This window comes from Ostrea edulis, chromosome 5 (assembly GCF_947568905.1).
Source record: "Ostrea edulis chromosome 5, xbOstEdul1.1, whole genome shotgun sequence".
In the NCBI taxonomy this organism is placed as follows: Eukaryota; Metazoa; Mollusca; class Bivalvia; order Ostreida; family Ostreidae; genus Ostrea; species Ostrea edulis.
In genome coordinates, this window is record NC_079168.1 from 15,423,588 (window position 1) to 15,437,319 (window position 13,732).

General features: G+C 37.1%; 1 protein-coding gene across 3 annotated transcripts; it reads right to left on the reverse strand.

Annotated features, from left to right (window-relative positions):
* Nucleotides 1–238: 238 nt before the first annotated feature.
* On the reverse strand, nucleotides 239–9,428 carry LOC125650446 (steryl-sulfatase-like). Of its 3 annotated transcripts, none has more exons than XM_056166787.1 (6): nucleotides 8,693–8,777; nucleotides 6,222–6,656; nucleotides 4,679–4,801; nucleotides 2,579–3,277; nucleotides 2,136–2,420; nucleotides 239–625 (listed from the first exon to the last, which is right to left on the reverse strand). In XM_056166787.1, exons 2-6 carry the CDS (start codon nucleotides 6,490–6,492, stop codon nucleotides 273–275), a joined length of 1,731 nt encoding a protein of 576 aa, XP_056022762.1. In that variant the 5' UTR covers nucleotides 6,493–6,656; nucleotides 8,693–8,777; the 3' UTR covers nucleotides 239–272. The 3 variants fall into 3 exon arrangements, with proteins under 3 accessions (XP_056022762.1, XP_056022763.1, XP_048734731.2); XM_056166788.1 differs by lacking the exon at nucleotides 8,693–8,777 and adding an exon at nucleotides 6,757–7,049; XM_048878774.2 differs by having other exon boundaries at nucleotides 6,222–9,428.
* Nucleotides 9,429–13,732: the final 4,304 nt, after the last annotated feature.

Consider the following 13,732-nt stretch of genomic DNA (forward strand, 5'->3'; position numbering starts at 1 on the left):
TACATTTCCCCCACAAAACAGTCAATCAAGTTGTTCATTTGCGTGCTTTCCACATTGTATGGATTGCCCATTTCTTCATCTTTATATTGTGTGAAGAAAATGTCAAGTGATGCAGAAACTATTTTTCAGGTGTTGATGGTGTAAGAGAAGTTTGAGTAATGTGCCCTTTGGTGAGAGAATGACACATTGTATAGTTATTGCTGTAGAGGTCCATCATATTTTACTTTATGACACATTCTGATTCAAGTAGTTTTTATTAAAATAAGTGACAGTTAATCTACGAAATCTTTGTATACAGGATCTGAGCATGAGCATGATGGGAAATTACAACATGGTTGAAACCAAGGTCTCCATAATAATTTGAAAAATGTCATTTTACTCTCTGGTGTACCCACAGTCTTTTTATGTTGTGATATTGCATTTGTAATTTTGCGCACAATGTCCTGTAGCGTTGGGTTAGATTTATAGTTAATTGGATTTTTCTCCCCTGGATCCTCGGTTATATCATACAATAATGGTGGATCGTGCTTTATGGTAGTTGTACAGATACACGCAAGGCCATAGCATTTGTCCTCTCCAGGTTTGTAATCTGGTAATTCGGATACAAGTTTCCAAATACTTTTTCCTGTAAAATAGTAAAAAGTATCAAGATATGCATTCAGATAATAATGGAATCTGAAATGTACCATCAAGGGAAGAATTATGACCAAAAGTAAATTTTTCAATTGACATTGACAAAAAAAATGAGTTTTGATTTCCAGTATGTAACTCGGCAATAATGAGTGAAATAGACACTGTATCCAATGAGCAATATTTAATATCTGAGTAACATTGCCCCTTAATGACTTGGAACAAGTCTTGCCACACCATCTCTCTCTGTTGTGGGAAGATATGGCCCCTGTTTCATGCCTACAACTATATGTACTTTCAAAATTCCAGGGCCGTAAATTACATGGAGGCGGAGGAGGCAGCTGCCTCCTCCAACTTTTGAGCCAAAAAAAATTAAAATTTAAAGTTCATTAGAATTTATGTTGTTTCCAATAACTAAGAACATGATACCTCCCTTAAAAAGCATTCCAAATCTTTCTTTTAGAATGAGTTAGTCAAGTAACATCTTAGAAGGCCCTAGAATCAAGGATTTTGCACGAAACGTGTTCAGTGTGCACAAAATGTGCTCAGCGTCTGGGGGCCGCCCAGGCCCCCAGACCCCCGCCTAATTTCCTGCCTCCTCCAAATTGAAGGTTAATTTACGGCCCTGAATTCTGTGCACCATTAAATTCATGTATACTAGTCTATTTTCATGTGAATTTTTGAAAAATACTAAAAAATGTGTCTCTACAAACACGTATGTAAATACTTCTTCAACACCACCCATGAAACAATTTTCAAGACCCCCATAATATTGATATATTGAGGCAAATTAGTATAGGTAAATCATTACGTATGTTAGTGGGTAAAAAAGTGCAACAATGGTCTCCCTTTCAATCCTCGATTTTTCTGCCAGAGTAGCCTCTCCTCAAAAATGTAACATATTCTTAGAAATAAAGTGAATGCACTGGTTATCAATACAGAAATAAATACAAGTACTGCAAAATTATTTGTCTCCTCATAACTTCCTTTAGAAATTGTTTAGATTTCTGAAAAACAGTTCACCTTTGATTACAAACATTGCACCCTGTAGTTTTTGCAAAAATGACAAAAATGGAAGCCAAGTGCAAACTTTGTGTGTACTAGGTTTGTGTAATGGAAATATTCTATTCTACATCATATATGCTACAATTTGCATAAAACTTAAAAAGTCACGATTGTCAAAATATGATAAAAAGATTTTTCAATTGATGATACACACAATTAGTTTTGTATTTTGAGTATATTACACATGGTCATTTACAAATGGTACATGTATATATTCATGTTTGTAGAAATCAGTCATGTAACAAGTTGGTGTGATATATGGTGTATGTATTTCTTTTCAAAATTCTACCCATTGAAACGCATATTTTTAGGTAATGAATGAACAGTAAAATATACATATACCAAATACAGAATATGAAAATTTTCTATGGACTTGTGGCAATGGGTTATGTTGAGTTGACCAATGATTTTTCACAATCATGTGACTGCCGGATGCATACCTTTCTCGGGCCGGTATCTCGCTGCTTGAAGATGTGGACCACAATAATGAAACATAAAGGTATGAGGCGATTTACTGTCTTTAAACTGCAGCAGTTGTAAGATGTCCTTCCCATCGAGGGTTCTATCCTTTGGCACCTCCCCACCTATGAGGTTTATAATGGTGGTAAACATGTCCATTTGCTGTGTTGGTTCATCTATGATTTTCGCTCGCGGTAAAACTCCTGGGAACCTGATTACAGTTGGTACACGTATGCCCCCGTCAACAGCTGGATGACCTTTTCCACCTAATATACAAAGCATATTTTCAGTTCAAATCCATTAACAAGATCAAATTTTTCCTTCTAACATGAATTGTGAATACACAGGAACCAGTAGTTTTGTCTATAATAATAATACTAGCAGTCTATACTATACCACCTCCTGTAATTACAAATGGATCTACCTCGGAAAGGTGCATTTGAACCTCCATCACTTTGACCAGATATTCCTGTTTCCTCCAAATGAGCGCCATTGTCAGATGTGAAATAGATCATGGTGTTTCTGCCGAAACCAAATTGATCAAGAGCATTCATAATGTCACCTATTCCAGAGTCCATCTCTTCAATGGCATCACCATAGCGACCATGTTGTGATTTCCCACGAAACTTTTTCAAAGTCTTCAAAGCAGTATGAACATGGTCCCAGGAAACAACCAATAGAAATGGATTGTTGTCTCGCTCCCTCTCCTTCAGGAATTTGATGGTCTCTTGGGTGTATCGATATGACAGGGTTTCCAAGTGAATTGGTTGTTCAACAAGTTCGAAATCTCGGTACAGGAGTCCATTCAGCCACGCCATGTTGTTAAAAACAAACACAAAGTACACCATAGGTGAAATCATCAATAGGAAGAAAATGGTACACAATCCTCGTCCAATGAGACCAACTTTTACCAAGAAAATCAACGATAGTACCCCAACTATGAACATGCTAGCCATTTGTAAGTAAAAGTTTGGTCTTTGAGATGTCAGAACACGATCTCCTTCATTACTCCAATCTTTCATGTTAGTTAGGATGTGACCATAGTAGAAATCAAACCCCCGATTTCGTGGGTGAAATGCCATATCCCCTTTATAGTCTTTGTTCAGTCCTAGATGCCACTTGCCTTTAAAAAAGTAATTTAAAAAAAATGTGAAATCAAAAACAAGAGGCCCATGGGCCACATCACTCACCTGAGTCACCTTGGTCCATACTATATGTATGTAAAATTTGATCCCCTATTGTGGCCCCATCCTACCCCCAAGGGCCATGATTTTAACAAACTTGAATCTGCACTATGTCAGGAAGCCTTCGTGTAAAATTTGTACTTTCCTGGCCCTGTGTTTCTTGAGAAGATTTTAAAAGATTTTTCCCTATATATTTGTATGCAAGACTTTGATCCCCTATTGTGGTCTCATCCTATCCCCTGGGGACCATGGTTTTAACAAACTTGCATCTGCACTATCTAAAGAAGCTTCTTTGTAAATTCATACTTTCCTGGTCCAGTGGTTCTTGAGAAGATTTTCAAATATTTTACCTATACATGTATATATTCTTGTAAAACTTTGAACCCCTATTGTGGCCCATCCTACCCACCCTCACCTGGGATTTTAACAAACTTGAATCTGTACAAAAACTTTAATTTCCTTCACTCAAGGATGCTTCGTGCCAAGTTTGATTGATATTGGTCCAGTGGTTTTGGAGAAGATTTTTTAATAGTCATTCATGTACATGTATTTTCACCATTATCTCCCCTTGGAGAAGGAAGTGGCTCTTCATTTTAACAAATCTGAATTCACTTCACCCAAGGATGCTTTGTGCCAAGTTTGTTTGAAATTGGCCGAACGGTTCTGGAGAAGAATATTATAAATATGTTGTCAATGTATTTTCACTATTTTGCTATCATCTCATCTTGGAAAAGGTTCTTGCCCTTAATTTGAACAAACTTGAATTTCCTTCACCCAAGGATGCTTTGTGCCAAATTTGGTTGAAATTGACCCAGTGGTTCTGGAGAAGATTTTTAAAAGTTGTCAATGTATTTTCACTATTTTGTTATTACATTTGTATCTTCCCCCTTGGAAAAGGGTGTGGCCCTTTATTTTAACAAATTTGAATTCCCTTCACCCAAGGATGCTTTGTGCCAAGTTTGGTTGAAATTGGCTTAGGGGTTCTAGAGAAAAAGATTTTTAAAAGTCGTTAGTACATTTTCATTATTTCGCTATTATATCCCCTTGGAGAAGGGCGTGACCCTTGATTTGAACAAACTTGAATCCCCTTCACCCAAGGATGCTTTGTGCCAAGTTTGCTTGAAATTGGCCCATTGGTTCTGGAGAAGAAAATGAAAATATGAAAAGTTTACGACAACAGACAATGGACAAATTTCGATCCGAAAAGCTCACTTGAGCCTTTGGCTCAGGTGAGGTAAAAATGTATACTTAAACAGTCCAGATATCATCATATTAAAGAATGTACACATATGTTTAATACATGTAACTACTACATTGTGATGTCATTTGACAGAACTTACCGACAAGAGCCGTTTTGTATCCCACAGCCTTGGCTGCTTCTGCCAAAGTGACTTCTGAAGTTGGGAGACCAACTCCATTTGCAGCAAACACATTTACCACTGCTCTGCCATCCGGAAACATTCCTGTAAATTAAATGTCAATACTAAACTACATGTAGCTGTGAATAGTGGGTCAATGTACCCTTTAGCTCTATCAATACAGCACTGGGTTGTCGTGCTACAGGTCCTAGGTTCGACCTTCAGCTGAGACAACATTTAGATGACCGGCATGGGGCCCACATACTCTCTGGCCAGATTACCCACATACTCTCTGGTCATGCCAGATAGCAATGAACCCTGCTAAAATTAATTGCTTTTGGTTTTGACATGTGTATCACGTAATATCCTCTTAAACTGTATTATGTTTAAGATCCCATACTAATTGTATTATAAAGGGATTTTGTTCCAAAGGTACTTGAGGACAGAACCCCTGCCCAGATTTTATATTTTCCCATGTAGTTATGTCAACATTTAAAAAAAATAGCCCAATCTAACAATCGAAATTAAGTTCTATAATTTTATTTCAGTTGAAAAATCTTATTTTTAAGTTTATATAAAACAAAAGGTACTGTGAGAATACTGTGAGCAATGCTCACTAAGAATACCCCCCCCCCCACCCCCGCTTACCCCAATCTCCCAAAGGGTGTTGGTAATAGGTATAAACTACCTCTTTTCTGAGTATAAAAAACAAATGGCATGACAAACCTTGGGTATTCTCGTTTGTAGGGAGAAATGGATTATCTAGGAACACAGCATCTCCATGCGATGAAAAAAGCCGTTAAAGAATTTAAATGGAAACCATATTGCTACTTCGATGTCCAGTGCACGTGACATTTGACCTTTTGACCCCAAAATCGATAGGGAACATCTTTATCCCATGGGTAGTCCATATGTATGATATGGTGATTGTAGGTGGAAAGGATAACGCTTTAGAGTCCGGAAACCATATTGCTACTTCGATGTCCAGTGCGCTTGACCTATGGACCCCAAAATCGATAGGGAACATCTTCATTCCATGGGTAGTCCATATATATGATATGGTGACGGTAGGTGGAAAGGATAATACTTTAGAGCCCAGAAACCATATTGCTACTTCGATGTCCAGTGCGCTTGACCTTTGACCTTTTGACCCCAAAGTCGATAGGGAACATCTTCATCCCATGGGTAGTCCATATATATGATATGGTGACGGTAGGTGGAAAGGATAATGCTTTAGAGCCCGAAAACCATTGCGTCTACAGACGGACGGACGGACGGACAGACAGACGGACAACCCGATTCCAGTATACCCCCCCCCCCCAACTTGCTGCAGGGGGTATAATAATGCATTACACAAAATTATTCCAATGAAGATAAAATTCGAATTTAAAAAACAAAGCATCCAGGGGAAGAGGTGTTATGACTGGACTTAATTAACTGTTGAAGCATATGACTGGACTTAATTAACTGTTGAAGCATATCAATTAGACACATTGAACACCTATATACTGATTCACCTACATACCTGTCCTGATGGGATGACGACCGGTGAGTAACGCTGATCGGCTGGGAGTGCAGACGCTAGCCGCGGCTAGATGATGCGTAAGTTTAATTCCGTCGTTAGCGAGGGCATCGATATTCGGAGTCCGCACCGTGTTGTTTCCAAACGCCCCGACATCGCCATAGCCCAGGTCATCTGCCAGGAAAATCACTATATTTGGCTTAAAGCTCAGTGATCCGGACGGTGAAAAGAGTGTGGTAATCGTCCAAAGAAATACAACACCAAATCCCTTCATTATCAATGTAAATTTACATGTGTATCCGTGATAAATAACACAGCATGCAGCAATCGAAATCCTCAGTACAAAAGTCCGTGATTGTATAGATATAATTTACATCAACAGAAGTGGATTTAGCAGACTTTAACCTTACTAATTTATCATCTCCATCAACAAGTGCCCTGGAAAAAAAATAGTGATGACATAAATACAATGAACTTTGTCATGTTTAAAATAACAGATTTGCAAACCAAAGTAGTGGCATTGACTGATCACACCCACCAGCGGTGACATGTTGTATCAAAGGCGGATCTGGACAATTCATTTTCTAAATGGTAGTGTTGTGCCTTCAAGTAGATGATACTTTTTTCGTCCCCGAAAGGAGAGTTGAACTGCACAAAATATTTTTGGGAGTAAAAATTCTCCGCAGAGGAGAACAGATCGCATTAATAAATAATTAATTAGACTTCTTTCTTTTGATCCACTAGTGGGGGATTCTACACGACATAGTTCTGGCAACACATATTAACTGCACTCGTTCATTCTTCTCTGTCTATTCAATTATCAATGGAGAGATAAAATGAGGTTACCCATTAGATATCTTTCTTGTCAATATAACTGTATTCAAGTCTATAGATTATAAATATCCTATATAGAGGTGCATTCACGTAGGTTTAGAAAACAAATGGTAATTGTCAATGTTCTTTTGGTTTTACAATTCTTAAACAGACTCCACTTTTCCTTTCAACCCCAACACAACTGCGTTACCAGTACTCTCTTCAATCCACAGGCACTCAACGTTTTTAAAAATATCTATATTAAAAAATTGCCTTCATTAAAACAAAATATTTTGTTCGTAGGAAAACAAGTTTTTTTATTATAGAAATGCAAAACATCGAGTGCCTGTGCTTCTCTCTACCTCAACACGATTGCGCTACCAGTTCCCTCTTCTCTCTACCGTAAAACGACTGCGTTACCAGTACACCCCCCCCCCCTTCTCCTCTCAACATTAATACAACACAACTGCGTTACCAGTACCCCCATTCTCCTCTCTACCTCAACATGTACCACCACCCCGACCTTTTGAATTTGCCAAGGGTCGCTAATTGATAGGTGCAAAGCACGTTAGTGACGTTGCGTTGCGATACATGCATTCCTTCAAATCTTAGCAAACATTTTAAACTTGTCTGTTCTTTATCAATAGTTTCTATAGTTTTCAATGTGTGGTCTAGATGTCAGAGCGTTCGCCCTGCATGCGGAAGAGCCGGGGTTCGAATCCCGACCGCGATGTCCAGACCCAAGTCGTTATATAAAATAGGTAGTGACAGTTCCATCGCCAAACAGGTGCAAATGTCACGGGTCCTAGGAGATAACCTTTAGGAGGTATGCTATACCAGAGAAATTTGATATGGATGAAAAGTGGTGGATATGTGTAACAAAAGTTTGAAAATTGAAAACTTTCAAATGTACTTTATTTAGTCAAAAATAGTTTTAGTTGAAAGCAATCTGAGAAAAATTCAAAACCCCTGCTGGACTCGGACACGCGATCTACAGTTCACCAGTCGACGTGCTAACCTAATGAGCTACTCAGCTAGGCAAAAAAAATAAAAAATTAATGAATAGACAAATATTGCTGATATTTATATTTTCATCTATGTTTTAAAAGGAAGTCAACCATCAAGATACAATCAATCGTTGGCGCGAAAACGAGTTGTGTAAAGTTGCGTTAGCGTAACGGCGCGTTGCTTGTTGGAGTGACGGCGTGTTGTGACTGTCACGTAATCTGACCCTTTCAGGACACCATACATATGTAGTGCGCGACCTCCTACACAAGTTCTCCCGTTGATAGGTAGAGATATAATATAATATTGACGTGTTCTGAATTCAGTATATATATACATGAAGGAACACGATTTTGTTGGTGATAAGACGGCATGTGTGAAAGCGTAGAGGACTTTTATACACGCTATAACATAGATGACAAGTTATACCCAAAACAGAATCAGTTCATCTCTTTTATAGTCTTCATTCCTTTAAATGTCACAGCACAGGAACTGGCACCATGCCCCCCAATATCTTTTTTTTTTAAATTTAGGGTTGGTATGGTATCGACCCCTAGCCCTTGGCTACTATTATTACAAACAAGATGGTCAAAGTTAGAGTTTAAAAAGTCTGCAAAAGAAAGAAAGTAACGACATCTGCACGTTTATTAACTTACCTGTTCGTCGTATTTAATCTATAAACCTTCCTTTGCGATATTTATACATATACGTGTGAAAGTTTCTAGATGAGCCTAGTTTATGACCCCGTGTACTTGTAGGCCTAAGCGTTACATTTATCGACCCCATCAAATACAAGTTTGATTTACACATACATGTACATTGTATTATTCAAAGCATTTTGAAATAATATTGAGTGCTGACATGTCGTTTCAATTAAAATCTATAACACATTGCACTGCATTAGGCCTACTGATAAAATGCTTAATTCTAAATGATATTTTGAAATGTCTATCTATGAAGTATATTTTGAAGATACATTAAAAGTGCAAAATAATGGCAATACTTTACATTCAATGGTACATGTATGTATATACACACACACACACGCAGATATAAATATATATATATATAAATGTGTATATATATATATATATATTGTAAAAAGAGTTATCATATTAAAATGGTCATATTTAATGCTATTGATATATAATGTAAATTAGGTGGGGGAGGGTGATTATGATTATGTCTACAGACACTAGCTCTTGTGCGATCTCTAAATGGGGTTCTCTTTCTTTCTTTCAATGTCTCTATTACGCTATCGTTTATTATGAATCTATATGGCTATATCGAGTATTTCTAGAAACACATTTTACTTCCCCCGATACTAGAGCATGTCATCTGCTCACAAGTACGCCATCACATTGTCATACCGTTATTGGACTGATATTGGAGTGACGGGGTCATGATTTAATTAGGGGGTGGGGTAGATTACACAGGTCAGGTACAAAAGAGGAGAAATGAAAGGAGAGGTAGAGAAGGGAGCTTAGTTAACGGAGGTGGATGGACCTCCTGTCCATCGAAAACGCAGGTGCTCTAACAAGGGCGGATCCAGGGCATTTTCAAAGAGGAGATTCCAACTGAAGATTGTACCTAACACAACACCCCCAGTACAAAATGACCCTTTTGTTTAAATTTTAAAGAGGGTTGCAATCCACTCCAGATTCGCAACTGTCCAATACACTCTCAACAATGGCGGATTGGGGGGGGGGGGGGGGGGGGGGGGGGCAGGAGTTGTAACCTTCGTCCTTTTGGGGAAAGGCTTTCATAGAACCCACAACTTAAAAAAATATATTAATCCAGTACGTATCTTTAAAGGAGTCAGTTCTGGGTGCATGGCGTGATACAGGCCATGAATAACATGCTGCAAAATATATCTATAGAATAGTATAGAATACTTTATTTCTAATTCTAAGGAAGCCGATAGTTGCCAGGGAATAAAATTAATATTCATTTAACTGGCGGTTGCCACTTGATTTATGTGGCAGCCATCACTTAATTTAACTGGCGGTCGCCACTTGATTTAAATGATTTATATGACGGTCGCCAGTTATTAAACTCCTCTCTCTTAAAATGAAAAGGGTGCAATCCCTCTCCAATGCTTAGTAATGTGCGATATACAATCAGTAGCATTAAATTGTTTTTCGACAGTGCTGTTTATTTACAAAGTTATATAAATGTTTACGATATCAAATTTCGACAAATTTGCACATGAGCAACTCTTCACGTGTACTTAATATACCAACGTATCAGGCACGTAAAACCAGGGGGTGCCCCTCCATTTTGTCGACAACGTTCATTCATTTTCTGTTATTTTCAAATTTAGGAGTATGAAGTTTGGGCAAAAGATTCATTTTTAGGTTCTTTTTCTGCTTGTCAACAATTGTAGTAGAAAATTTCCCCCCTCGATTGTCTCTACACTTTGAAAAAACGATGCTACGTGTTTGCGTACTATTCTAAATCTTTCCAAAATAATCACTCAGCAATATGAATTAAATTGGTTTTGAAATTGGCAGTCGTCATGTATAAATTAAGTGGCGACTGCCAGTTAAATGAATATCAATGCTATACCCTGGCACCTATCGGCTTCCGTTTAATTCAGAAACATGAGAAGAGATGCCAAATGATAGATTATGCATATTAACCAATAACTGACAAGATACACTCAAGAACACATAATTCTTTCACAAATGTCACACATACATATTATTATTACCAAGAATTTCTTTCTCTTCTGTGTTGAGTAGCCAAAATAGTTTTTGTTCATTATCTAAAGCACAAGCACCTGAAGTATGGATATTACCCCCCCCCCCCTTTTTTTGATAAAATTTTTTTTTTGTGGCAATGATTTCTCTGAAATGTGTGAATTCCCAGTATATCTCATCCCTCTTTCGATTCATGTAATCGTTTCACGCTTTTTGTAAGCTTTAGAGATTGGCCATCTACCGGTATAATAAAATACTTTTATTATATCTTATATGTCAATTTATCCAAACAAAAAAAAAAGGGGGGGGGGGGGGTAGTAATATCCACACTTCAGGTGCCTGTGATCTAAAGTAGAAACTTTTGGATTTCTTTTTTCAATAAAATATTTCTTTTCTTTCGTTATCGTATTTTTCACATGCATGTTATTAAAACTGTAATTCGATCATTTTCAATGGTATTAGATTTGCATTTTGTGCATAATCAGTTCTTTCTAGGAATTTTGGTAAACCTACCCATTTCGATTTTTAACCTATGAGAAAAAATTCTTGCACAATGACCTTCTGTGATCTAAATTTCTGACTATGTACAGATAAATAATTTTCATAACCCCAGTTTTGTTTGAGCTTCACATCGATATAGTTCTGTAAATGTGGATTATTAATTTGGAAGACTGGTATTCAATCTTGTTTTATTACAGATCAATATAAATTTCTGTCCCCATAAGTAACAAGTTCATTTCTGATATTCAAAATACTGCGTAACTCAAATGTATAGTTTATATGCAAACCATGAATTCTTCTGAGTCAAAAATAAGCTTTTTGCTACATTTATATGCATCCTTGAATAGACGAAATTCTCTAATCTATACCAGCTTTTAATTAGTGACCTAACAATGTTGTAATGTAAAGAAAACCTTCCCAACTCGGATAGTACTGCAAAATTTGTACTTTTTTTTTATGAACACCAAGGATATATTTACAAAATCTACATGCATTATCATCATACAGTACGATAAATATGCATCTATTACTTCTATTTTTCATGCGTAAAATTGACATCAACTACACGTGAAGGGTATGTCAATAATTCATGTTAATCTGCATCTGTAAGAATAATTTGTGGTTTAAAAAAAATCCAAGGGGGCTATTTTCCGGCAGACAGTTTTATCTGGAGGGGTGTGTTCCAACATATAATAAGGGCTTTGTCAGATATACATGTATGTTGAGGAGTGCTGATTGTATCTATTTAAGTGTCAATAAAAGCTGTATTTAATATGCTGCATATTGGCAGCAACTCTTGCAATATTGACTCATTCTTTAGTCTTCTGCAGGAGTTGCTAGTATATTGTACAATGTTTTGGTTGCCATATTACATTTGTATATGTAGTCCAGCTATTCCATTAACACAGGCCTGCCACTTACTTAACAAAGAGAACCGCTGACAATGATATACATTGCACCCATATTTTACTGATGACTTTTAAAACTGAGCATGTACAAGTAGCGCTTTACAGGTGAGGGCATTCTAGTTTTTTAAAAGAACTTGTGTCCAATCCTTTTTAATATCATAACATCCAGACAATAATCACACTCATCTTCGCTAGCCAAGGGTTTTCGGTCCACTCCGCTCCTCTTTATGGGAAGCAGAGTTGACCGAAAACCCTTGGCTGATGAAGATTATCAAAATCAGTGTTTCATAACACTTGTCTGTCACAGAAACTTTAAATCTGGTCTATAATTTGTTATAAAATATCGTAATATGTGTAACATGTTTTCAGTTATAACATCCTACTCCATTAGCTAATCTGATACCAACCAAATAATCAACAAGCATTCAGAGAGTATTGCATGGCAATACCCGTCACCAAAGTTACTGGACCGCAACAAGAATCAGAGTTCATTATGTAGGTTATGGTTAATGGAAAAATTAGACAGACGGACGGAGTGCAGACCTAAAGTCCCCTTCAGCTTTGTCGGTAGGGGACTAATGACCCTGCAATATACCGTTATGCAACACGTAGATGGACATTTGCATAGCAATATTTTACAATTGTAGACTGTAAGAAATAAAACGAATCACCAACACATCATGAGAATGCACGATAAATTTATTTTCTTAATAAACCAACTAAATTTATCATGCATTAATTCTCATGATGTGTTCGTGAATGTTTTATTTAAGTTTGTACTTTGCATCCAGATCCTATTGAATACCACATGGTATCCACTCACGAGAATCTTCTGCAAATTTAAACCTCAAGGTGTTGGTCTCCAGCTTTGACTTAATTTGTCGAATTGTAGGCTGTACGTGGTTGCTGGTACATTGAAAAGAATGTAATAATAATTGCCCCAATTGTTGCCTCATCCTAACCCCAAGGTCACAGTTGGAAAAACTATATAAGGACACACATGTTTGTATATTTATTTTAAAAATTGTAGTTTTACTGTTCTTGAGAAAATTCATAAAGATTCTTTACCTGTACCCAGTATATCACCATGTAAAGCTTATAACTATGCCAGTTGTGACCATGCCAAGGCTTTGGTTAAGAAGTTTCATGCAAGTTTTAGTTTTTCTGGCAAAATTGTTCTTGAAGAATATTTTTAAACATCCACCCCATTTTTTCAATTATCTCCCCTTGGAGGGGAACATATATGGGCCTTTCATTCGAACAAACTTGAATCCCTTCATGCAAGGATACTTTGTGCCATGCTTGGTTGAAGAAGTGGAAAATGGAGAAAAGTTTAGCATGAAATTGGACAAATTTTGATAAGAAAAGCTTGAGCACTTTCAGCTCTGTCATATATAAGCTAAAAACGTTACTATCTACAGAATAAGACAATGTTACTGTACATGGGCATATATGGCTATGATACTTTTTGGTTTTCAACATTTATACTAGTGATCTGCAAATGTATGTTTAAGTCGTGTTCCAGTAGTCCAACAAATGGATCTTGTGAAAAAGAACAGTATACCTATTAAGCACAAAACACAAC

What these genes read in the sequence shown, in the direction of transcription:
- LOC125650446 (XM_048878774.2), bottom strand. Translation starts at nt 6,492, where the DNA reads ATGAAGGGATTTGGTGTTGTATTTCTTTGGACGATTACCACACTCTTT. An exon ending in TTCAAATGCACCTTTCCGAG is followed by an intron (nt 2,421 to 2,578) that starts GTAGATCCATTT and finishes TTTGTATATTAG; the next exon opens with GTGGAAAAGGTCATCCAGCT. An exon ending in GAGATACCGGCCCGAGAAAG is followed by an intron (nt 626 to 2,135) that starts GTATGCATCCGG and finishes ACTATTTTACAG; the next exon opens with GAAAAAGTATTTGGAAACTT.